Source organism: Abrus precatorius, unplaced genomic scaffold (assembly GCF_003935025.1).
Source record: "Abrus precatorius isolate BTA unplaced genomic scaffold, Abrus_2018 Scaffold8, whole genome shotgun sequence".
NCBI classification, from domain to species: Eukaryota; Viridiplantae; Streptophyta; class Magnoliopsida; order Fabales; family Fabaceae; genus Abrus; species Abrus precatorius.
Window position 1 is genome coordinate 37,900,010 of NW_020874428.1, and position 26,057 is coordinate 37,926,066.

The 26,057-nt window shown below is 31.9% G+C and overlaps 2 protein-coding genes across 2 annotated transcripts; both read left to right on the plus strand.

Annotated features, from left to right (window-relative positions):
• Nucleotides 1-4,805: 4,805 nt before the first annotated feature.
• Nucleotides 4,806-9,011, plus strand: LOC113874837 (boron transporter 1-like). Its single transcript, XM_027513051.1, has 12 exons — nt 4,806-4,909; nt 5,114-5,196; nt 5,284-5,476; nt 5,554-5,692; nt 5,835-6,006; nt 6,263-6,429; nt 6,556-6,729; nt 6,856-6,951; nt 7,347-7,484; nt 7,566-7,885; nt 8,187-8,457; nt 8,796-9,011. The coding sequence occupies exons 1-12, from the start codon at nt 4,806-4,808 to the stop codon at nt 9,009-9,011; spliced, it is 2,073 nt and encodes a 690-aa protein (XP_027368852.1).
• A 4,884-nt stretch (nt 9,012-13,895) lies between these two features.
• On the plus strand, nt 13,896-21,696 carry LOC113846679 (GDSL esterase/lipase At5g62930). The gene is made up of 6 exons (XM_027475203.1): nt 13,896-14,176; nt 14,262-14,339; nt 15,537-15,677; nt 19,433-19,509; nt 20,693-20,857; nt 21,212-21,696. The coding sequence occupies exons 1-6, from the start codon at nt 14,075-14,077 to the stop codon at nt 21,390-21,392; spliced, it is 744 nt and encodes a 247-aa protein (XP_027331004.1). The 5' UTR covers nt 13,896-14,074; the 3' UTR covers nt 21,393-21,696.
• Nucleotides 21,697-26,057: the final 4,361 nt, after the last annotated feature.

A 26,057-nucleotide genomic window follows, 5' to 3' on the forward strand; every position in this document is an offset into this window, starting at 1 on the left:
TTTTACTAATAAACTGAAATTAATCACAAATTATGAATTTATGAGTAACATTTAATGAAAAGGAAACTCATTATTACACGAGTCTCAATAAACATCAATAATATTTTCTCACAACATTCACCGACTCCGCCCATATATCACCATATAATTAATCATTCTGAACCAATAAATATTTTCATCAAAAGATCTGTGAAATTTCTATTCTCACGCAGCAAAAGGAACGTAGCCTTTTCAATCAGACAAAATGGGTTACATAGTGTGTTTTAATCATATCATATATATATATAAGGTAAATTCTACGGTACTCTGAAAAATAAAAAAGTATTCTATACACTTGTATAAGTGAAATAATTATAATAATTAATTTTAATAGTGGAGTTAGTAGTGTATTTAAAAAAGATATAAATATTTTTTAATATCTTAATATAATTTAAAAAAAAGATTTAATGTTCCTTCAAATTTAGAAATATCGTATCAAAAACCTGTAAATAATATACACAAAACAAGTGGCTATGTATCTAGTGATCCATTTCTAAGATGCATGATGCATATCAGTTAAGTATTTCCTTGAGCCAAACCTGTTCGACGCAATGGTATTCCTGTTCAAGTTGGATGGCCGTAAATTTCTTCCTTCATTCACGTATTTAATAGTTATATTCATTGGATTCGAACTTTAACTCATCTTAATAGTTGATTCACATTGCTGAGCGATATTTAAAGGTTTAATTATAGTTTTTATATTTTTATTCCGTGTGACTTTAATTTTTTAGTTTAAATTATTGATATTTATTTATTTTAGCTTTTAAATTAAATGTTTTATTTTAATTTTTAATAATTAATAAATATATAATATTATTAATTTATAAAAATTATAAAATAATTAAATAATAAAAGTTTTTATTATATTATAAATAATTTATTTAGTATTTTTATTTAAATATTTTATATTTTTTAGTATACAAATTAAGAATGTGCCACACTCTATTATATTTTGTTAATAATTAGATGAGTTTTAAAATAAAATACTTAACTTGAATAATTAAAAGGTTAAAAAAAATAAAATATAGATAATTAATTCAAATTAAAGAGATTAAAATTATATATAACTTTCAAGATTCAAGAATGACCCATCCCTTGAAACTTTGAACCTAACTAAGGTTAAAATGCATAAATAAAGAATACAATTTAAGTACAATTTTTTATGTACTATTTATTGATTAAAATTTGAGTTTTATTTGAATAATTTGTGATAATATTAAATATAAATATTTTATTAAAAATTTTAATTTTAATTAGTAAACAATATAATAATAATAATCCCAATTGACACCATGAGTCAGCATTTTTTATGCGGAAACAGCATCCCCACTACCTAGTTGGGCATTCATATCTAAATTTATTCGCTGACATGTAGAAACATGCTTAAGTTTATGAAAGTACTGAAGAAGCTGTTACGTTCTGTCTTTTGTTTAAAAAATTATTTATTTTTCAATTTTAAATTCATATTTAAAAACAACTTGTATTAAAATTATTTTAATTAATACGAGAAGAAAAAAAAAACTCATATTGATGTGATATACTTTTATTTACATCCACTTATCATTCTGTTCGTGCATGCATTATATAGTATATAAATTTTCTTAATTATGTTATTTTTTCGGTGCTCCTTTCTACACTACGAGAAAAAATGAAAAAAAAAATTGATAAAAGAAAGTTGAATAAATTAATTATTATAATTATTTTGAGTGTGTGCATGTATTAGGTACTCGTGCTCATCATCACCTAACTTACATTATTTATAATGTCCTTGTGTGGTACTTGTTAAAGGGTTTTCAAGAAGCATATGTCAATAATTAAATGTCCATATATAATTAAACGATAAACTGCCATAGATTTCAATTAGAGATTACTCGAAGCTCGAATCCAGTTCCAGTTAATTAGGTATGTTTAATTTTTCTATTTCTTTAATCATAGTTGATCGAGAAATTAACATTTTATAACGAAGACTTTAGGCAAAAGAGGGGAATTGAATCCTATACCTCCAGATTTGATGGGACTGGAGAATAACGGATTCAAATATATATTCTGTTTTAATAATAATAATGATGATGATGATCAAGCTGTAGTTACTTTTTTAGTACAAGAAAAGAAAGTAAGTTGTGGTGAATGGAAGGCTTAAGAGAGATCAGCGGATTTGATTATAACACTTGAACTAGCATTTATCATTATTATTATATTAATCTAAAATATAATAGCTGTAGTCACGTGTTTTTTAATTTAAGTAATAACGGGCGTTCAAGTGAGTAACGAGTTTTAGATGCTTAGAAAGTTAAGAGACATTTTAATCCAAATTAATAGCAATACTTGTGGCGGGAGAGTTCCGTTTCACATATATGCATCGGATATTCGGATTTGGGGCATCACTTTGAAATCGTACGGCTTACCTAATTTGCCCAACTAGAATAACCCATCAGCTTTAATGTGCAGTTTGCATGCTTATGTAATTAGAAATTTCCAAAATTAAAGTATCAACACTTTTTATCGAGTTAATTGTTATTTTAGTTTCTAAACTAATAAGCATACAACTTTTAGTTTCTAAAATTAAATGTCCATATATTTTTACTGTATTATAGGATATATTGAAAACATAACTTATATATCAAACAAGATAATAAAATATTAGATAATTTTCTTTTATCTTACATATAAAATCCATGAACATAAACAAATTCGGGAGAAGAGAGCATGGAAATACGAGCTCCCTGATACTTTGTTATCATAATCAGTGATACAAATACGAGCTCTGAGACAGGGGCTGCTCCCTAGAAACCACTCTTGATCAGAATAGTTAAAGGAAGAAAAAGAAATTACTCAAATTAGAATCTTATCTTTTGTCATATCCTTCGTGAGGCAAATAACTGTACAGATTTACAAGTGATTAGATTTGAATTATGGCCTTAGTGAGATTTCTTCTCCAAATAAAAACATAGCCAGCCTGTTATATGCTCATTTTAGTGGGTTGCCTTTCCCTGGATGACTCGTGATGTAATTCTTTTGTTTTCTTTGGGTGCTTTGTCTCTTTGATTTTTCAAAGAGTTTATTTTTTATATATGTATACTGATTTGTGAACTTTTTATATTAATTATAACAGAAATTAATCATTTTTTCTTGTATAACATTTTATAATTAAATAATAATATAAAATACTTTTTTATATTACCAGCATATTTAAATTAAAATTTTTAAAAAATAAATGTAATTTTGGTTTTATTTTTTATTATATAATTTAGATATAAATAAATTTTTAATGAAAAATATAAATAATGTTAAATCTTGTATATTATTTTAATGAAAAAGGGTAAGTAATATCTTAATATAATTACAGATTTAAGAATAGATATATTTTATTGAAAAACATAAAACAAGTTTTTTAATATATTTTAATATAATTTTTAATAAAAATTATTGTTTATTAATTCTCTATTTAAATAAATCATGTTAACTCAATTAATTCTGTTTCACGTATTACTAAAGACAAAAAGTTGTTTATTGTATTAGATGATTTTAAGTAGCTTTAATTAAAATTTGAGCAAGTTTTTTTCGAAATTAATATACCACGCGTGTAAAGTGTCAGAGTAGGTCTAAAAAATGAATGCGTGAATATTAGCAACACGTTTTTTTTTTTTTTTCTGAAAAAAACAAATGGATTTAATTTAGGACGAAACAAATTTCATATGCATCTGTGTCTGCGTCACGTTTCCACTTACGGTTGTGAGTTCATCCTACTGCTACTTCCACTTCCATTTTCATTCATGAATCAGAGCTATATATGCATGACATTGGTCAATGCACATTCTCACCCGTCACACAAGAATTCACCAAAGTTCGGCGTGCGTTTCTTTGCTTGTTTGCTACTTTGTCATGCGTTGTTGTTCACTGCCTCGGAAATCGTTTCTACTTCCTTTGTTAATGTTTTTTCAGTTGCTGAATCTTATTTAGTACCAGACCCTTCTCACTTCTTTTTTAGTGCATCAATTTAATGTAACTGCAATCTTCTTCTTGTGAAAACAAAAAAATATTTTTTTATTTTTGATTAAGGTACCATTTCTCTTTTCATTTAATGTCCTTGTCACAAGTATCATAAACCATTGCCATCATTGTTTCAATCATGGGATCTCGTTAATCTTGCCAGATAAACCTATCATTGTTCATTCATGTCCTTCTTCTCAAGTGTTTCTAAACTGCAACTATTGCAGCTTGTAACTGAAGCGCTTGAGGTTTGCATATGTTGGGGTTGTAATGGTTGAACTCTAGTCTTCATTTTCAGCTTATGAAGAGTGTTCATTATTCTGGCTTGGTAACTACCAAACAAATTCTCTGATATTCTTGAGTCTCATTAGGATATGAAACCAGATCGTTTTGTAATCTTTTACTGACTCATTCTTTCATCGCTCACAACAATATATCCAAATTCCAAACATTTTTCGTTGTTATGTGATATCTGAATTCTTTAACTGGATTCATTTATTCATTTTCCTTATCAAGAGCCCAATTTGCTAACATCTAACTCATGAACATCCATTTTTCCTGCTTTCATGTTTAGGACGATTAAGATATGTAGGTTTCCTGTTTCTCTGCTCCAACTCCGAGTATAGTAGTAGGTACTTCTACTAAGCAACTTCAATCAATATTTGCCTCTAGAGTCCCATGAAGTGATTCCCCCTCTTCCAATCACATCTTCTGCGTCATTTTTCTATGAACCAAAACTTTGATCAATATTAAACCCTTTGTATTCCAAGAGCTTCATGGAAGAAACATTTGTTCCCCTACGTGGGATCAAGAATGACCTCAAAGGAAGACTTGTGTGCTACAAACAAGATTGGACCAGTGGATTCCAGGCAGGCATCAGGTTTGTGATATAAATTTGCATATTTTCTGATATTACGGTCTGACTTGCTGCTTTAAGTTTGGAGCCAAAAGTCACTCCTCCCTCCCCTCTTCCTAAAAAACACAACAATTGCATACCTAACGCAAATAGTACAAATTAAACTTTCCCTTATGAAACCAGGAGGACTATTTGTCAAAGATTTAATTTTGATGTTGTGTAATATAGGATCCTTGCCCCAACTACATATATCTTTTTTGCTTCAGCCATTCCGGTTATCTCTTTTGGGGAGCAACTAGAGAGAAATACAGGTAAGAGCATATTTTTCAGGTTCAATGTCCTTTATGGTAATTTAGTGGTCCTTTGCTAAGAAATACTTCATTGTTTATGTTTTATAGATGGAAGTCTAACTGCAGTGCAGACCCTTGCATCAACAGCACTATGTGGTATTGTCCACTCAATTTTTGGAGGGCAGCCCCTCCTCATACTAGGTGTAGCTGAGCCAACAGTTCTGATGTATACATTCCTGTACAACTTTGCAAAGGATAGAAAGGATTTGGGGCACAAACTATTCCTGCCTTGGACTGGATGGTATCTTTTAATCTCCTTGAGATTAAAAGGAAATTACTTTTGACTTGAAGTAATTTTCTCCACCTTTTGAATTTTAGGGTGTGTGTTTGGACTGCCCTGTTGCTCTTCTTGTTGGCCATTCTTGGTGCATGCTCTATAATCAACAGATTCACACGCCTTGCTGGCGAACTATTTGGCTTGCTAATTGCAATGCTCTTTATGCAGCAGGCTATAAGGGTTAGTATGCATCAACTTGAACCATTTTTCTTTGTAATCAGAAAATTGGATGTTTGGATCATATGTATAGGAGTCCTCTATTCACAACTGCTTATATTGAAACACCTGTTTAATAGTAAGGTTAATGATCTCTATCTTAAAGGGACTAGTGGAGGAGTTTGGTGTACCCCAGACCCAGAGAGAAGGTACCAATCAGATTGCACTCCAATCCTCTTGGCTGTTTGGCAATGGAATGTTTGCTTTGGTTTTGTCATTTGGCCTTCTGTTTACTGCACTAAGAAGCCGTAAGGCTAGATCCTGGCATTATGGGACAGGTATTGATTATACTTCCGAATCTTGATGTAGAGATTCAGTAGAAAATTTGATGCATTACTAGATACACTGCAAGTTTTCAGTACAACTTAGATAAACCACTTTCATTCCTCAGGTGCTAGCTCCTTCTGTTTGTTTCCATTTTTTTTACATTAATTCAAATTTTCCTTCCTCAATGCATTCAGCTAATTAGTATTTGCAATAAAAGTTGCTTGTGAAATCGGCATTATCATTCTAATAAATATGACTATGTAATAGGTTGGTTGCGGGGATTTATAGCTGATTATGGAGTCCCTCTAATGGTTCTTATGTGGACTGCTGTGTCTTATTTACCGGCCAATAAGGTTCCAAGGGGAATCCCAAGGCGACTTTTCAGTCCAAATCCATGGTCTCCTGGTGCATACTCAAATTGGACTGTAATTAAGGTGTCTGATTATTTAATGTGGATATTATCCTCACAGAAGACAATGGATAATGTTACTTCAACGAAAGCCTAATTCTAGCTTTTTGAAAAGCATGGTTCTTTGCTCATTTTTTGCTGGATTTTACAGGAAATGTTGAATGTGCCTCCCATCTATATTATTGGAGCATTTATACCTGCAACAATGATTGCTGTGCTTTATTACTTTGATCACAGTGTTGCATCACAACTTGCCCAGCAGGAGGAGTTCAATCTAAGAAAACCGTCATCTTATCATTATGACCTTCTCCTTTTGGGCTTCTTGGTAAATTATTTCTCTCAAAAATTTTGGAAATTTATTTGCAATACCAGTGAATGACAACAGATAACCTTGTGTATAGACATCTGACAGATTGTTTCCTTATTAAATCTTATTCATGTTGTTTGCCAGACAATATTGTGTGGACTTATTGGCATCCCTCCTTCCAATGGCGTGATTCCACAATCCCCAATGCATACTAAAAGCTTAGCTACTCTAAAACATCAGGTAATATAATTTTCTTACCTTCGATACTACCATAGCTCAACCGCTAATCATGAATCCTTTTTTCCAGCTAATTTCCTCATATATTTTGGTAGACGATTTTTTTAAACATTGTTACCGGAATCTAGCCATCTTTTTCATTCAGATTTGTGCTTTTATAACAGTCCTGGATTCTGTTTTTGGTCATCTGATTATGCACGCTACTAATGAAAAGTAACTTTCAGTTTCATGTTGAAATTATCCTACTCTTTCATTCTCTCCTCTCGTAATATTCTTGTCTATCATTCTTTAACCAGTTTTTCGATGTACAGACAAATTTATATAGCTCGTTTGCTAAGTTTAGCTTCTTTATAGCTAAGCTAATCGATAATAAAAAGTGTTTGTTTTGTATGGATTAGCTCTTGAGAAATAAGCTTGTATCTACTGCACGAAGAAGCATGCAGAAAAATATGAACCCGAGTCAGTTATACCAAAGTATGCAAGAAGCATATACTCAAATGCAGACTCCATTAGCCCGCCAAATACCACCAGCCTTGGTAAATGTATCGTACTATTTTCAATTGATTTAAAAAGTGTGATCTTTCTCACCTTTATTCTATATATTGTTCTTCAAGCAGGGGCTAAAGGAGATGAAGGAATCCACCATCCAACTGGCTTCAAGTCATGGATACATTGATGCACCTGTTGATGAGATTGTTTTTGATGTGGATAAGGATGTTGATGACCTTTTGCCAGTTGAAGTTAAAGAACAGCGCGTCAGCAATTTGCTGCAGGCATTGATGGTCGGAACTTGTGTTGCTGCTATGCCTCTTTTAAAGAAGATACCAACTTCAGTGCTTTGGGGTTACTTTGCTTTCATGGCAATTGAAAGCTTGCCCGGAAATCAGTTTTGGGAAAGAATATTATATCTTTTCACTGCTCCAAGTCGAAGATACAAGTATATCCATGCTCATAGTCAATTTTATCATTGCATGGTCCTAGGATTCATGAATTTAGTGCATAAGAAGCATGCATCTTTTGTCATTTTTTTGGAGTTCCACTATTAGTGTTTTTTTTTCTTATTCAAAATTTGTTGACCTGTTTGGATTGTGCTTATTCCTAGACTCTTAAACATATCCATGTTAAGATTAACGTGTTTGCATCCAAACACATGCTCATATTTAGCATTATCTTTCCAGTTTATAATTTGAAGAAGATGATGATCCTTTTTCTTTGTTTTATTTTCCCCAATTTACTAGAGTGCTGGAGAAACACCATGCGACCTTTCTGGAGACCTTGCCCTTCAAAACAGTTGCAATGTTTACCTTGTTCCAGATAGCTTATTTGCTTCTCTGCTTTGGTCTTACATGGATACCAATTGCTGGGGTCCTTTTCCCATTGTTAATCATGCTTCTTATCCCAGTACGGCAATATTTCCTTCCCAAGTTTTTTAAAGGAGCCCATCTTCAAGAGTTGGACGCTGCAGCATATGAGGAAGCACCTGCTATTAGTTTCAACTTGTCATTCGAAGTAGGTAGTTTGAACCATTGTCAAATTAGTATACAAGTCTTGGATTTGTTCATCTCAAATGGCACTGATTTGTGATTCCATAATGCCTTCCATTTATAACTGGGAATGCAGAAAACATGCTCCTATTTAATCCTTATGATTAAGTTTTATGTGAGGATTTATTTTCTTTTTCAAACATGATTATTTTTTGCCTTGCAAATAGCTTTCTTTGGGCTTTTGTTAGGTGGAGTACAAACTCAGCCAAAGCAGAACACCAAATATCCATATTCTGCCTAGCATTATATTACATATATCTGTCAAAGTTCTTGTTCACATATTAATGTTTATATCCCTCACAGGGTTCAGGTAGTGAGACAACAACAGTCAATATTAATAGTGGGGAAGTTCTTGACGAAATTAATACAAGGAATCGTGGAGAGATCCGCCTCAATCAAAGCCCAAAATCAAGGAGTTCAACTCCAACATCAGTTGGAAATATCTCAAAGGATTCACAGCATTTGAGTAACTCAATTGAGAGGGGAAACGAGCCTACGATCAATCATGAAAGTGATTAAGAAAATTTCTAGTCCATAGCCATCATTTTTTGGACAAGATTTCAAGGGTTTACCTTCAATCTAAAATGGTATCCTTAAGTCCAATGAAAATAGTACTAAATGATGCACTAGAGGACATTAGCTTGATTTATGCAACAAATCTTGTAGGCTGCTTGTCTCTCTTCTTCCTTTCAATATTTTAACAGAGTTTATTGTTTGACTGCGTTATTGCTCAACACAAAATGAGCTGGGGTATTTTCAACTTCAAGTTGATGGATAAATGGTGTTGTATCTAACTCTCTTAGGTAATTATATGTAGTTTATGTGATTTAGAAGCAACGAAGGGATTTAAAACAAAGAATCTGATGAGTATTTTAGTTTCTGTCCTGACTAAATAAAGCCTTGCACAAATGTATACTTAGTTTGGCTGTGAATCATAAACCTTGCGTTCCAGCTTATTTGTTGCCTAGTTTAATTATATCTGTTCTGCAACACATGTAAAACTATAAAACCATATTGCAGAGACCAGTGTTTCAACCAAATTGCTTATTTTCGTTTTTCCATTCATTATTTTCTGGTAAAAGAAAGCTGATGTTACGAATTTTTAGTGCAAAATTTTGAGAACGCATTTAGTTCTGAACAGCTGAAAATTGATGTCGTATGGAACATTGTACACAATTTTTTTTTATTTCTTTCTTACTTTTTACATTTTCTATATACATGCATCTCAAAAAATACATCCAAAAGCAAAAGAGACAAGTAAAAGTTGTCCCCAAAAGTTGTACAAAATATATTTTCATTGAGCTAAAGGCTTCTCTGAAGAAGTGCTGATTTCAACAGTGACAACGAAAGCATGTTTAAGACTATGACATGTTAGACACGCTTTTAGCTAGGCGTTTGCCTTTTCCTGGTTGGAAACCTAAGTGTTGACAGAATAGAGTTTCAAAATTGTAATCCAAGTGAATCTGTGGTCCTACATCTGTCCTTCGACTCATCTCAAGTTAAGCCCCTTTCCTAATAAGCACCAGGCAGTGCTTTCAAAGCTGTATAAACACTTGCATCTCGTTCTCCTTTTCAGTAATGTGTTGAGTACGTTAAATTAAGAGTTAAAGACGCACCTACTGTTGTTTTAATTTGTTGGGCCATATGGTTAGAAATATCAGTAATAATGAACAACTGTATCTGCAGTTGAGTTTATGGCTTGATGAGATTAATGAACTTGATGGCTAAAGGAGTAATGGGTTAGGACCCTCATGCGAGTGATTTTATCTCTCACTTGTCTTCCTATATTTTGATTATATTGGACCCTACACCAATTTATCATCCTCAAACTAAATACAAATTCCATAAATCAACTTTAAGATCATATTTAGTTGTATATTGTTAAGACGTTCAAATTTGGTTAAGAATAAAGTCATAGTACCCTTTATAAAACTTAAATAATTCATCTCTTTTAAGCTAGCTTTTGGGCGTGAGTTTGAGTTAGTATACTGTTTTTTTTCCTTGATATGAAATGTGAATATCTTTTAAATGTCCTCTTCAATGCTATCTTGTGTACTATGATCACTATGGTTGTCTACGTCGTAAAAGATGTGTTTTCATGGAGATACTATAAAAGATGTTTCCACGAAGGAGTTGAGGGAATCGTGGCGCTCATGGGGACACATGACATGATCCATCTAGCTAGATATGGAACATAACTTAGTGGAAATCAAATTCTCGTTGCACTGTCTCTGATAAGCACTACTCTCACCATTATCGAAGATACTGAAATTGTATAGACATCATTTCTTAGAGCAAGGAGACGTAGGAGCAAGGGGGTGAAATATACAGCAAGAACACGTGTAGTCATCCCTTTCTTATCAAGTTGAATTCACAAGGAAAATGTTTTGTGAACATTAAAAATAGACTAACAATTTTTTTTTTAAGAATGTATTTTTTAGATGATGTGTGTATAAAAAAAAATAAGTTTTAAAACAACAATAGTAATTTTTCTAATGTCAAGGTATTAACATTTTTTTAATTAAATTACTAATTCAATTATCTATAATATAAAATTAACAATTAGTATTATTTCACGTGTAAGAAAAGATATCAGCCACTCTTAATTATAAAAAGCAACCAAAATTTTATTGGATAAAAAATATGATAAAACTAAAATATAATATCGCATTCCATGTTGATTTTTTAAAATTCAATTAATGAAAATGTTTAAACGATACTATCTTTATTGGTACCAATGCAACAGTTCAGAAGGATAGGTGCAAACAAAATAGTAGTCTTTGTTGCTCCAAGTGACAGTTTGTTTCCCTTTAATTGAGACAAATCAAGTTTGAGTTTTTTTAATATATTTTCAACAACTTTGAGTCTCACTTCCTTATTGTTTTTGGTCAACCATCATCTCCTTTAAATGACTTTTTTGTCTGACCTTAAATGAGTCTATCAGCCCAACCCAGATTAATTAAGGCCCAATTAACTTCTGCATATTGTACTTTGGCCCAATAACAATAAGGAACAAAACAGTGGAAGACCAAAATAAATAAATAAAAAACAGTAGAAGAAACGTTAAATCATAACTAGGACGGAAGCTTTGCATTCAATTGCCCTCACAACAACTTTATTTTTTTAAAACTTTATATTATGTGTTTTAATTATTCTGAAAGTTTGATAATATTACTTTCGATGCAACTCAACTTTTTATTCCTAAAAATATATTTTATTTTTATTTTTATTTTAACAATCGCCTTCTAAACATTTCACTATTTTGAGTGTAATAGAATATTTTTATTTTATTTTATTCTCTTTACTCTCTTTTTTTCTGTGTATTCGAAAAAACTTGAGTTTGAATTAGTTTAATTTATAAAATTAATTTAAAAATAAATAAATTTACAATAAAGCTCAGTATAAACTTTTTTAACCAAACGTAAAAGTTATAATTTATCTTGTTTATTTAAACGTGAATTTAGAGTAAAATAAATAAATTTAAATTTACCAAAAAATTGACACAATAATAAAAGCATATTTACAACGTAATTATAAATTATAAAGGTGTTGTTTTCTCTGCTTCTATTGTGTGAGAACTACAGGTATCATCCACCTACTTAAGTTATGGAGAGTTGGTCCCAATGTACCTTACCGGCAATGTTCACGACAGTGATTGAAGTGATTCACGACCAAATTTGAAAAAAATAAAATAAAAAAGGAAGCCCTAATACCAACTTAATTAATTATAGAAAAAATCCTGTCCACTTCATGCATTAAAATCTTAGGGATTGGTTATTTACTGAAAGAATAAAATCTGTTTTTTATGTTTCCTATTTTATCGTGCCTATTAAATCAACAAATAAAAAAATAACAACCATATTAGTTTCCTATTTTTTATGTTTCTTTCATAAATTAAATTACTGGATTTTGAAGAATTTGTGGTTTAGCAAAATGAGAAAAAAGGTGGTGCGGTTGAAAGTTAAATTATCGTTGAATTCCTAGTTAGTCAAGGAAATAATTAAAATCTTTGTATTTTATTTTTCTTCTATGACAAAATTGTGCAAATTAATGGCTTAAAAATGTAATATTTAATAGTTGCGCAAAGGCTAACAGTGTAATATTTAATAATGATATGATAAAATGACATTACTCAATTTTTAAAAAATGTTAATTTGATCTTTAAACCATTTTTAAATTTGAAATATATTAATTTGGTCAATAAAATTTTATTAATAAATTAAATTGGTCCCTAAATAATCTTTCTCATTCAATTCAATTTTTATAAAAATTTTAATTAGTTAATTTAATCTCTAAACAATTAGTTAATAAATATGGTCTCCAAAAAATTTTAAAAAGGTTAATTTTATTCTTATAACCTTAAACAAATTTCTTATTTCTCGCATTTCTCTTTCTCTTCTATTTCACCGTTATTATACTAGCAAAAGTTTAACCACAGAATCTCAACTCTATCGCTATTAATCACCGTTGATTTCCTTCATTAACATCACCGCAATCATTATGCTGTGTGTCTAAGTGGCAGGTTTTAGCATTGTAATAGTGAGGTTTGAGTAAGAAATATAAAGCAACAACAATTGCATTGAGAGCAGGATAAAGAAGTTGGGTTAAAGTTATGTAAATACTAAATTGTTCGTGCAGTTAAGGTTATATAAAGACTAAATTGTCTGTTTAAGAATTTTGTTGAGACCAAATTAATTAATTAAAGATTCTTTAAAAATTAAATTGACTGGTTCATTCTTTAGGCACTAATGACCGGTTGAGAATTTTGTGGGGTTCAATTAAATTGATAAATTAAGTATATGAGGTTGTTTGCAGACTAAATTAATAGCTTTGATGAAAAATTCAAGTCATTTCACTCTTACATTTTTATTAAATGTAATGTACTGTATTTAGTTGTTACTTAATATGTTAAGTTAACTTGTTACTTAATATGTTAAGTTAACTTGTTTGTTATGAGAATTAATTTTAAATAATAATAATGATAATTAAAATAATTAATAATAATGTGTTAATAAATAATTTAAAAATAATAATAAAGTAAAAATAACATTTTTATACAAGTGGATAAATTCAAAAACACCTCATACCTTTGGATAGATATTAAAAAAAAACAGAGGTTAAAAGCCAAATTTTAATAGACAGCGCTAAAACAAACAAAAAAACTATTCCTCCTAGCAAGTGTTGTATGAATACTTAAGTTGTGTTTAAACTTACAATTTATTTAAAAGTTTATAATTTATCCTTAAAAATAAATTAATAGAACTATTTAATAAAAATATAATAAATTTATATTTTTAAACATTAATTTTTTAATTTTTTATTAAAATATATTTAATTTGTAATTATTAATAATTTTATATTTAGTTTTATTCTTTAAATAAGTTACAATTCATATCAATTTTTATGATTTGAGTGAATTTTTAGTATTCTTCATTGATAATAGGCACTGACAAGTGGGACGTTCCCGCAATGAATTTGACGGTACACGCGATTTGAGTGAATTGTACCATAAGAATGCGTCAATGGATGCTCTGAGGGGCGCATTGTGGAACATTACTTAGATTCAGAATTGCGTTGGCGCGATGATGAGGGAAAAGATAGTGTTGTTTGGAGATTCATTGACGGAGAAATCGTTCGGAGGTAATGGATGGGGTGCTTTACTCACCAATACCTATTCACGCAGGGTAACTCTTTTTTCTCCTCAGATCCATTTTCTATAATTAACAATAATAATAAATCATAATTTGAATGGTTCTTTCGCATGTTCAGGCTGATGTACTCGTTCGTGGATATGGTGGATACAACACTAGATGGGCTATGTTCTTACTGCAGCACCTCTTCCCTCTGGTATTTTATGCTAACCTAAGTCATTTTCAATTTTTCATCTAGTTTGCAGCATTCAATGTTTATGTTAATCCTACGTCACAATGTCATGTTTTGTCCCCTAGATGAAGGGCCGAATAAAATTGATTAGATATTTTTTTTAATTGTTTAGGTCTCACTCAAGTCCATCATGTATCTTCCACTTTTTATTTATGCTTTTATTTCAAGCTTTCTAAACGGGGTTCATTAGTATTGTCTTATTTTGGTAGAAGTTATACATTAAAGTTTCAGAATTTTCATGCATTGAAACTAAGTTGAGGCAAGCTCAAATTGTGGACCAAAATGCCATAAATTTTTTCTTTTAAATTAGTGTTCCTTCCCGCTAATGTGCAAAAACCTTAACGAAGTCCTATCAGACAGCGGAGGCCACGTGATGCAGTTAGGAGCTGTCAGACTTGTATCATTAGAGCCCTGTTATTATCTGGTATTTGATTCTGACTTGACATAGCAGAATTTTTCAAAGATGTAAGATAGATGAAATGTGGAAGATGGGTTTATAGCCTAGAGCTTAGATGAGCTATGATACCAAATTACAAGCTTAAATCCCATAAAGAAAGAAAATTCTGATTAATGGGAGGAGTGAATGAACAATATTGTATCGAATCAAATGAACTGTACAAAAAGATATAAAAACATGAAAACCTAAGTAACTCGCTGAGATGTCATATAATAACAGGGCTCTAATGATACAATTCTAACAGCCCCCCCTAAGTGCATCATGTGGCTTTAGCTGTGTGGCTATTGTGATGAATTAGATCAATATTTGGTGAAAGAGTAGGTTTTGTATGACTTGAAGAGATCAACATGGTTCAAATGTTTTCTACTTTTCATCTTAAATTAAACATAGTTCATAATTTTGTTTATGCCAATCAGGTAACTTATAATTTTGTTTATGCATTAAGTGTGAGGACCAAATTAGAAAATTGAGGGAACCAAATTTGATTAGACTAAAATCCTCATACTTACATTACAGTTTTGGAACAGTGAGGGGCCGGACTGCCAGAGCCTGTGTCACCTCCCTTAAAATCCTTCCTTACCTACATATAGCATCTTTGTTTAATTTTAGCAAATCACTCCATTAACCTTGCTTAAAATTTTAGCAAATTGCCCCATTAACCTTGTTTTCCAAGCATTTAGTTTTGTGAATGACTTCATTTTCAGGACTCAACTAAACCACCTCTTGCTACTACTATTTTCTTTGGTGCTAATGATGCAGCTTTGTCAGGAAGAACCAGTGAAAGGCAGCATGTACCTATTGAAGAGTACAAAGAAAACCTCAGAAAATTTGTTCTACACTTAAAGGTTAAATTTTGTTGTTTCAATGTTTTATTATTTAAACTTATGTGTTCAACATTTTAACCCCAATTTTTATGTGCATTATCTGCTAAATTCTGCCCCTTAGTTGGGCTTACCTATGATACAAGATGACATATTTTAATTGCAGTATATCCTTTCAACATTTGATTTTTCTCTTATCTACAGCTCTCATTTATTGTTTTATTTCCCAGCTAATAGCTGGTTGGACTATGATAGATTCAAACATGTATACAGTAGAAGAAAGAAGACTAGTCAGGAAATAAAAGAGTAAATAACCAATTCTGTTAATGGTGGACAGTTAGCTCTTTGCAATATAAATAAGAGCACAAAGATAGTTAGAAGTTTTTCAATTTTTTCCGTTGGAATAAAATAGACTAGTCTGGAGAGCGAGGTCTCTTGAATTATCTTAGGTTATTGGAGTCTTGTAACAATTCTTCATATTCCTAATCTGTACTACATTGGTGTAACATTGGGAATTAGGTTCAGCAATAAAGAAACATTCTTTCGTATTCAATTTAAGATTGGGTTCTGTCAATTGGTATCAAAGCACCGATCCTGGTGCTGAATGATGATCTTGGGGGAAATTGATGCATGTGAAGAACAAGAATGGAGGCAAGGGTCGAAGCCTGGGAGCGCACACTGCAGAACTAGAGCCATGGTCATGATTTTCAAGAAAACGTGCAAGACGAAAGATTGCAGAAGTTGGAGGATATGATTTCAAATCTCACAGAAGTCATAGTGGAATTATCGCGGAAGAATCAAGGTCATGGAAGAGATCACAGTCAAGAAAAAGATCGCAGTCACAGAAGAGATCGAACAGTGGGAGATTCAGATTTCGATTCAGAATGAGAGCGACCAAGTCCGATAAAAAATACGCAATGGCAAAAACTAGAAATTCCTATTTTTACAGGTGACGAGGCATATGGGTGGACAAATCGTTTAGAGAGGTGTTTTCAGTTGAGGGGAGTTCAAGAAGAAGAAAGGATGTAAGTGGTTATGGTAGCAATGGAAGGAAAGGCATTGAATTGGTTTCAATGGTGGGAATCTTGCAATCCCAATCCTACGTGGGATTCATTCAAAACAGCGGTACTAAGGCGATTTCAACTAACTATAATGAAGAACCCTTTGAAAATTTTGATTGGGCTGAAACAAACAGATTCAGTGGAAGAGTTTGTCAAATAATTTGAGAAATATGCAGGTTTCTTAAAGGGAATTAATCAAGACTATTTGGTGGTCTTAAATAGGAGATCAACAGAGGTAAAATTGCATGAACCCGACAATTTGGCAGAACTAATGATGAAAGCCCAAATGGTAGAAGAAAAAAATCAGGTTACAATGAAAGCGGCAACACAACAAGGGAACAAGATAGGTAATTCAGTCAGGTCATACACTGGGACACGAAGTTATACCAAAGAAACAGGGATGCAATCATCAAATTTCAGTAACAATAAAGGGAAGGAGGAGAGTTCTGACATGGCAAGTAGTGCTGGCAGTAACAATCCAGGAGAGAACAGAAACAGAGGTGCAACTTTTGAAAAATTGAAAGATGAGGAAATGCAAGATAAGATTAAAAAGGGATTATGCTTTCAATGTGACAAAAAATTTGGCCCAAACTATGTATGCAAAAATAAACAATTACACATGTTGCTTGTAGAGGAAGAGGAATTAGGAGGGACAAAGACAGTGATGGGGGTAGAATGAGAAGAGGAGGAAGAAAAAAGGGTTGAGAAAACACTACAGATGTCTATGTTGACGATGGCTGATTTGACGTCTAGAAATTCGTGGAAGATATGGGAAAGGATAAGGGAGGAGAAGGTGATAATCCTGATAAATTGTGGAGCTTTCCACAACTTTATATCCCTTGAGTTGATGAAAAGATGCAATCTAGTCAAAGAAGAAACTCTTCCCTATGTGGTGGAGGTAGGAGATGGACATAAGGTGAAATGTCAAGGAATGTGTAAAAGGTTTATACTGGAGTTGCAAGGATTAAAAATTGATCAAGATTTCTTCCTGTTTGAGCTTGGGGGAGCAGACTTAGTTTTGGGGCTGGAATGGTTGGCTAGTCTCGGAGAAGTTAGAGCTGATTTTGGCAAGTTAATTCTGACTATTGGGAAGAGACAGCAACAACGAATTCTATTAGGAGATCCAACCTTGTCCAGAACCAAAACCTCAACGAAGATGATGATGCAAGAATTGAAAGGAAAAGAAGAAGGGTATTTGGTGAAATTAGTAGAAACTAAACTTTTAGAGGGAACAGTGACAATCCCTACAATCATTGAGGAAGTGTTGCAGCACTACAACGAGTTATTTCAGGATCCAGAGGGCTTACCTCCTAGTAGAAACCATGATTATGCTATATATTTGAAAGAAGGAGCATATATACCAAATATTAGGCTATACCGATACCCTCATTATTAGGAAAATGAGAGAGAAGCTGCTACAGGAGATGTTGAAGGCAGGAATTATAAGGCCTAGCATTAGCCCATATTCTAGTGAAAAAGAAAGATGGAGGGTGGAGATTTTGTGTATATTATAGGGCTCTGAATATGGTCACAGTCCCCAATAAATTTCTAATCCCTGTTATAGAAGAATTATTAGATGAATTGGCAGGAGCTACATTATTTTCTAAGCTTGACTTGAAATCTGGTTATCATCAGATTCTAATGAAAAAAGATGTGGAGAAGGCTGCTTTTTGAACACATGAAGGCCACTACGAATTCTTGGTGATGTTGTTTGGTTTAACGAATACACCATCCATTTTTCAAGCTCTCATGAATGAGGTACTTCAACCCTTCCTTCAAAAGCATGTGTTGGTTTTTCTCGATGATACATTAATATACTGCCCCACTGTTGAGCTGCACTTGTCCCATTTGAAAGAGGTATTGCGGGTGTTACAAGTACACAATTTGAAGGTGAACAAGAAGAAATGTACATTTGGGCAGCAAAGTCTAGAATATCTAGGCCATATTATTTCAGAAAAAGGTGTCTTGGCAGATCCAAAAAAGGTGAAAGCAATGTGGCTTTGGCTCATTCCTAAGATCTCAAAGGTTTACAGGAATTTCTGGGTTTAACAGGTTATTACTGAATAGACTGGTCTGGAGAGTGAGGTCTCTTGAATTACCTAAGGTTATTGGAATCTTGTAACAATTCTTCCTATTCCTAATCTGTACTACATTGGTGTAACATTGGGAATTAGGTTAAGCAATAAAGAAATATTCTTTCGTATTCAGTTTAACATTGGGTTCTATCAGACTACCTATCCAAGGAAAATATTTTGGTTAATTTTGGGGCCTGCTGGTTCAAATGCACTGCAATGACCTGGTAAAAAGGAAAATATTAGGAAAAAGTATCAGGCTTGGTTCACTATCTCAGTATTTTTTGGATTCTTATGCATTGTAATGTTAGAGACATTATCTTCTTTCGTTTGATATAGTCTTGATTTTCCGGAATTTTCACATAACAAAATTTTAATCTTTTAAGCACTCAGATTCTCTAATCTTTGTTGAATGGTTCCAACAATTTTCTATTCTGTTATGGGTTCAAAGGCACATGATTTCTTCTGGCTTTGTTGTTTTGCTTTTGTGTTTAACTACTGCATTGGGTTGGGTTAAGTAGCTTACTGTTGGTTGTTTTAATACATCCTATTGGTAAAAAATTGGGCATAGCATGATTTTACCTTCATACCATTAAGTGTCGGTTATATAATCTGTAGTTGATTGGAAGTGATAATTTGGTTTCAGAAATGCTCACCAACTATGCAAATTGTGCTTATTACTCCACCACCAGTTTGTGAGGAAGGGCGTCAAGCTTACGCAATGTATGATAAATTCCTCCCCTGTGGTTAGATTCAGTATTCATAATCTGCATTTCCTTTTGGATACCATCTTACTGCATCGTAATGAACTTGGCTATTTATGACATTTTACTGATATCATCAAATGAAATTGTTCCTTCACCACAGCTATTATCTTTGCCAATATTAGAATCACTGTTGCATCCATATTTTTTTAAACCACCATTTGAGCATTTTTCTTCCGATCATATACATCTAAGTCCATGCAACACTATTGTACTATCTTGCCAACCACCAGCACTCATTGTCACCATCTAGAGTTGGGTTTGTGATTGACGGACAAATTAAGTTATTAAGAAATACCACCTAATAACCTGATATATCTATTTAGAAGCAAATACATAAAAAAAAACTTTTTCAAACACATAATATGACAAATCTTTCAAAATTAAAATAGAGTTTTCTCTGTAATTTCAACATTCCAAAAAATACAATAACCTGTTAGAATCAATACAAGATTTCTATAATATTAATACTAAAACATCTATTATATAACTAAAAGAAAATATAACTATTTAACAGTTGCAGAAAGTAAAAAATATAGCAAAAGCAAAAAGAAATGTCACTAGAACAATTTGGGCCTACTAATAGAGATTTTACTTGGATGAGCTGATATTCTTAGTAGCCTGTAACTTTATTATCTGATTATCTGAAAATAATAAATAAAAGAAGAATGAGTTACAAACTAGAAAGAGAAACAAATAATGCATGAGTGATTCATAATTATAGAACTTAAATATAATACGTCATTTTAAAAAGGAGTTCTTTTTAATTGCTCTTCTAAAAGTTTGATCATAAATAAAAAAATCCATAAATTTACACTGTTAAATATAATTATCTTTTCAATCACGGTGTGCTTTGTTACTATCAATGTCTAATTGAGAAAAAAATTTGCCACAACTAAGCCCCCATTGATGTGTGGCTATTCCTACTCTGATTAACGGCTTAAAGATGCTATATTTAAACCTGTGCTACATTACTCTTTCACATTACTGCTTTTGTATTCTCTGGTTATTTTTGGGATGTAAGACTGACTAGTCCATTATATTGTAATGGTCTGGAACTTCAAGAGAATGTTAGCTTGCATTGGCTTCTAATTATTCAGAAGTTAACTTCATGTTTGAGAAGTTTCTGTTGGGTCTTGCAGATCCTTATATGGTGAGAATGCTAGCAAATTGCCCGAAAGAACAAATGAAGTAACTGGTCAATATGCAAATGCATGTGTTGAGACAGCTAAGGAAATGGGTATTCATTATATTAATATATGGTCCAAAATGCAAGAAACAGATGGCTGGCAAAAGAAATTTTTTAGGTTTGTTACAAACTGAACTTGAGAACTATTGACTGTGATATAAGTTTGACTGTCTTGTTCAAAATTAAAGAAATATTTGAGTTTTTTTTTTATTAATGACGTGTTAAACTGCTTTCTTCTATATATGTATGAAAATTGTCACCGAAGGGATGAAAAGGGAACTGTTTTTGGTTTTTTTGGTCAACGAAGAGGGAGTTGTAAGTTTGGGATTTGTTTGAGTGGCATAATTTCCGGGATATTTAATTTACTGTATGCTTAGCATATCTGCAGTGAGATCAACACCACTGCCTTCTTGAAATTTATGGAAGATTCCATCTATTAATGGCATGTAACACTGATGTTTTACTGTTACAGTGATGGTTTGCACCTAACACCAGAGGGAAATGAAGTAGTCTACCAAGAATTGATAAAGGTATTTAATGAAGCAGGGCTTTCTACTGATAAAATGCCACTTGATTTCCCTCACCACTCAAAAATCGATTACAAAAATCCTGAGAGCGCTTTCCAGCAGAATGTTTGTCATATCACCTTGTAATAGGGTACTGGTTGGTCTGGCAGTTTAAACTATTCTAGTTGGTGACCGGTATGATTTTTGTCTTGAACTATGTTCAAATTTGTTAATGCTTTGAAAACCGCGTTCGAGTTTATGGCTATCGAATATCGATGTGTGTCGTCAAGAAGCGTGCAAACATTTATCTTCTAACTTGGTATGTTCGTATGTACATTGATGTCCTGAACATTTTTGCTAGCAAATTGATTATCATGTTACGAGTCTGGGAAGCGCTTGGTAATGTTAAGAACCTGTGTTCCTTTTCTCTTTGTTTTGGTAAAACAAACTGAAAGCTTTTAATTTTTACTTATGAAGTTAACTGAAAGTTGTAAACTTGTAACTTAATTTTTTTTTTTAAATTGGATCAATCATTCCAACTATTGAATCGGTGGAGATATAAGTTTATGGTTTATCAGTTCAATTGTTGTTAAAATGTGGTTGAATTAATAAAAGCAAAAGATAAATACTAATTCATGATCTTTATTACATTTGTTAAAAAAATTAAAAGTAAATTTTTTATTAAATAATATTATTAATACAATTTATCTTGATTTTTAATGTATACCAATATGATTGTAAATTATCTTCAATAAAATCTGTTGTGTCCTAAAAATGGGTTTTTTACCTAAATAAAATAAAAACAATTGAATACTACGTATATGCACCGAAATAAAAAGTTTTACATAAATGTCGTGATTTAAATTACATAAAAGTTGATTAAAATCGATTTCAGACACAAGTACAGAAGTTAATTATAATCGTTTTTGTAACTCAATAAAAAAGTTGATAATAATCTACTTTTGTGTCAGTTACTAACGTTAGTTAGAAATAGACCCTGCCTTAAATTATATAATTTCTTTAAATTTTTTATTCAAATTAAAGAATAATGATTAATTTTAATTAAATTTGTTAATATTTTTGTATAATAATTTTATAAATTATTAAATGATATCAATGTAAAAATAATATTTTAGAGGACATAAAATTTAAATTCTAAACTGCATAAAATTAAAATTCTATAGTACACAAAATTAAAATTCTAAAGTACATAAAATTAAAATTTCAAAGTACATAGTTCATAAAATATGTAGATCACTATGCAGCATATGTGACTATAGGCCACGCCTGTTGAGTTTGGGCCCAACAAGGTGACTCCCTGTTGCACAACGATGATATACAATATGTCGTACAGGTCTGCAAAGTACATGTTCCTCCTCATGTTGACTTTGGTCATGCATGTACTGGTCATCCGCTTCTTGCTATTGGACATTCGTATGATGCTCCTCCTCCTCCTCATCCTCCTCCTGTGAACCATTAAAGGAGGGAGTTCAGATATGTGTTGGTGATGGTTGATATAGATTATCTGGTGGTGGCATAGATCTGATTGTACCGATCGAATTTAGCTAAGACATAACCTCAACATCTGACATGAAGGATGGACTGAAAGATATATGTCGTGCAATATCATCTTAGGCTAGACCTGTGACAAAATGTTGCATAGGACTGAGAATAAGAAAAAAATCTGACATGAACTGATAACTATGGTCTGCCATAAAATGCTGGCTAGGGGTCATACATGGTTAGTAAGGGCCCCGGCATGAACTGGTGCTGAGAAGGACCAGTCGTGTACTGTTGTTAGTTAAGTCTTGACATGAAGTGCTGGTTGGGGTATGTGAGTGTCGGGTGGTATACGTAGTGTGAGGTATATTGTACAGTTGAATTTGCATCAGGTTGTACATCGTGTGACAGGAGGTCGGCTGATATATGTGCCTCATCACGCTACTAAGTCTACTAGCACGTGTATTTGTACAAAAACGATGCATGAAAGAGCGTCTATCTGGAACGTCATCAGGGTGTGTGATGTCAAGTGCTAGGGGGCATGTAGTGGTACACCATCGAGTAAGTCCCTAAGCTCTGCATCCTGTGGGACTCCATCCAATGACAAAAATCTATTAGCAACTGACAAGTACCACTGAAAGTATTCGACAGAGGGACGATCATCATCAGCTAGAAGACATGAAACTTGTCGCTCCCTACTTGCCTCCCATGCAGCATGCCATGTCACATGATAATCAGGTTACCATATATCTAGATCACCCCTCTCATTCTTAGCGTACAACCAATCAATATTTGTTGAGTTGATTGGTATATGTTGTGCTCCACCAAATTATCCAACTACGCAATCAACAAGGTGTCACTCAATCATAGTAAACTGTATAAGAATAATCACAGATACCCAAATCTCAGCCTCATCATACATGAAAGGAGATGTAATGTTCTTGACCTCATTATTGCTCCACGGCGGACGTCCACCTAAACTAAAATAATAAATAACAAATATTAGACAAAAAAAAAATATTTTTTTTTTCAAACAAAAGTTAGTAGTATACACCACGTTAAACTTATCCTAGTAATGTCAATTGAATCAATGATCCTCCCATATCGCGATAACTTATCTATATTTGATCTCGTCAATGACCTAAAATTTTTTCACTTGAAATGAGCACAATTAGTTTTTACTTACAAATTTAACATATATAAATAACAAAAATTAATATATTAATAAATAAATATACCTCAATGCTAGTAGAAAAGTGAGAGAATGATGGTGCCTAGGGACTATCTGAGGTATTCTGTATAATGCTCAAGACTGTATAAAAGACGAATAACTTGCAATTTTGGTGACATTGTATTTCACCTCACGACAAAGTTTACAATAAAAGGATACTAAAACAGCATAACCGTAACTATAATTTGAAATCTCAGTAACATCAGTTAAAAATAGTCACTCCATATGAACCCTAAATCTTGATTTATTTGGAAACAATACTCCACCAAATAGAACCATTATGTACATTCTAGTGTAATTAATAATAGTTTGTCTATAAGCATTGTAAGATAATGCTTCAAATATATCTGTGAACCATTGTAGATTTATAGAAAATCTTTTTATGTTTCTCTCATCAAGAACTGCTCAAGTAAATCTTCATACAATGCCCATATATTATGATCATAAAATTTCTCCCACGCTCCAATGTAACTACTCACAAGGACTTCATCTAAATGTAAGCCTAGTTAAAACACAACATCATCCAGAGTGATTGTACATTCTTCGTATGGAAAATGAAATGTATGACTCAAAGCTCCGACGTTCTACAAGTGCACTTATGAGTCCTATCATAATTAAATACTGGAACAATCTGTGCAACATGTCAAAAACTAGTTTGCCTAAGAAATGATTCCATTCTTGAATCTGGAGGAACTATCATATTATAACGCCTACTTTTAAAATTTGAGCTTCCTATACAATAACAAAATAATATATACAAGATTTAAATGAAATTATTATAACAAAATTATTATAATTATAAATTACCACAGTACAAAACTAAATTATCATAATAATTATAAATATATAATAGAATTTTATTTGCATTTCTCAATATAATAATTATAATAATAACAAACAATTATAATTAATTTACAAGATAATAATTATTAATATTTACACATCTTTCTAAATATATAATTATAGAATTAATAATACCTTAAATTAAATATAAAAATAACTAATTATAAATATTTAAAAATTAATTTACCTGTATTAACAGTTTACTTGTAATATGATCAACAAAATTAAGTCGATATAAATTGTTATCTATCTTTCATCATCTCTGTTATCTTCGCTGTTCTCCGATCCCTCTCTTTGACCTCCTTTCTCTCTCTAGTCTTAGTTTTCTCTCTACTCTTGCCTCTTTCTATATAGTAATCGGTTATAATTGTCTTCAAACATCAACAGAAGTCGATTTTAATCATTTTCGCTGTACTATAAAAGTCGATTATAATCGACTTCTTTGGATCCACAAACCAGTCACAAAAATCAGCTTAAATTGACTTCAATAAAGGATGAAAGTCAATTAAAGTCAACTTTTTTGAAGAATAAAGTTAATTAAAATTGACTTTTTCAAAGGCAAAACTAAATTTAAATGTAAAAAGGAAGTCAATTGTAATCGACTCCTGAGTATGAGTTTTAGGACATTTATGTAAAAAATAATTAGGACACATACGTGATTTCATATTAAAAAAGCTGTATTTCTGTAAAAATAATTCTCTAAAAATTGAGGGACATATATACATGTCAACTCTAAGTGTATTAAAAATTTATATATAAAAGTTTTCAAAAATTTTATTTACTTGTCAATTTTTAAAGATATTTTCTAATTATTATGGCTAAATAATTCTTTAATTTAATATTTAAAAGTTAATATTATATCATCCCCACTTTCCAAATTCCAAATCAGTTTTTCATTTCAAACCCTGTCTTCGCCTACTGCATTTCATCCCCACTACTATGTTAAAGGGTTTTCCTTCCTCCATTTTCTCTTCTTGCCATTATGGATGCATCAAGTGAATTTTTGATACTTTTCTATTGCTTTGTGTCATTAGATTTACGATGTTCATCTCCCAAAGTCATTGATCTTCTCCAAACACCTTTCTTCCCCTGCCAATAACAGAGCTAGCCTGCGATGCATCCACCACCAACGACAAGACATCACCCTATTGCCAATTTCAACGCTTTTTGTCTTTGTTATAATGGAAGATTTTTTAGAGGAACCTTTTTATATTAAGAAAATTTTCAAAAGATCTTTT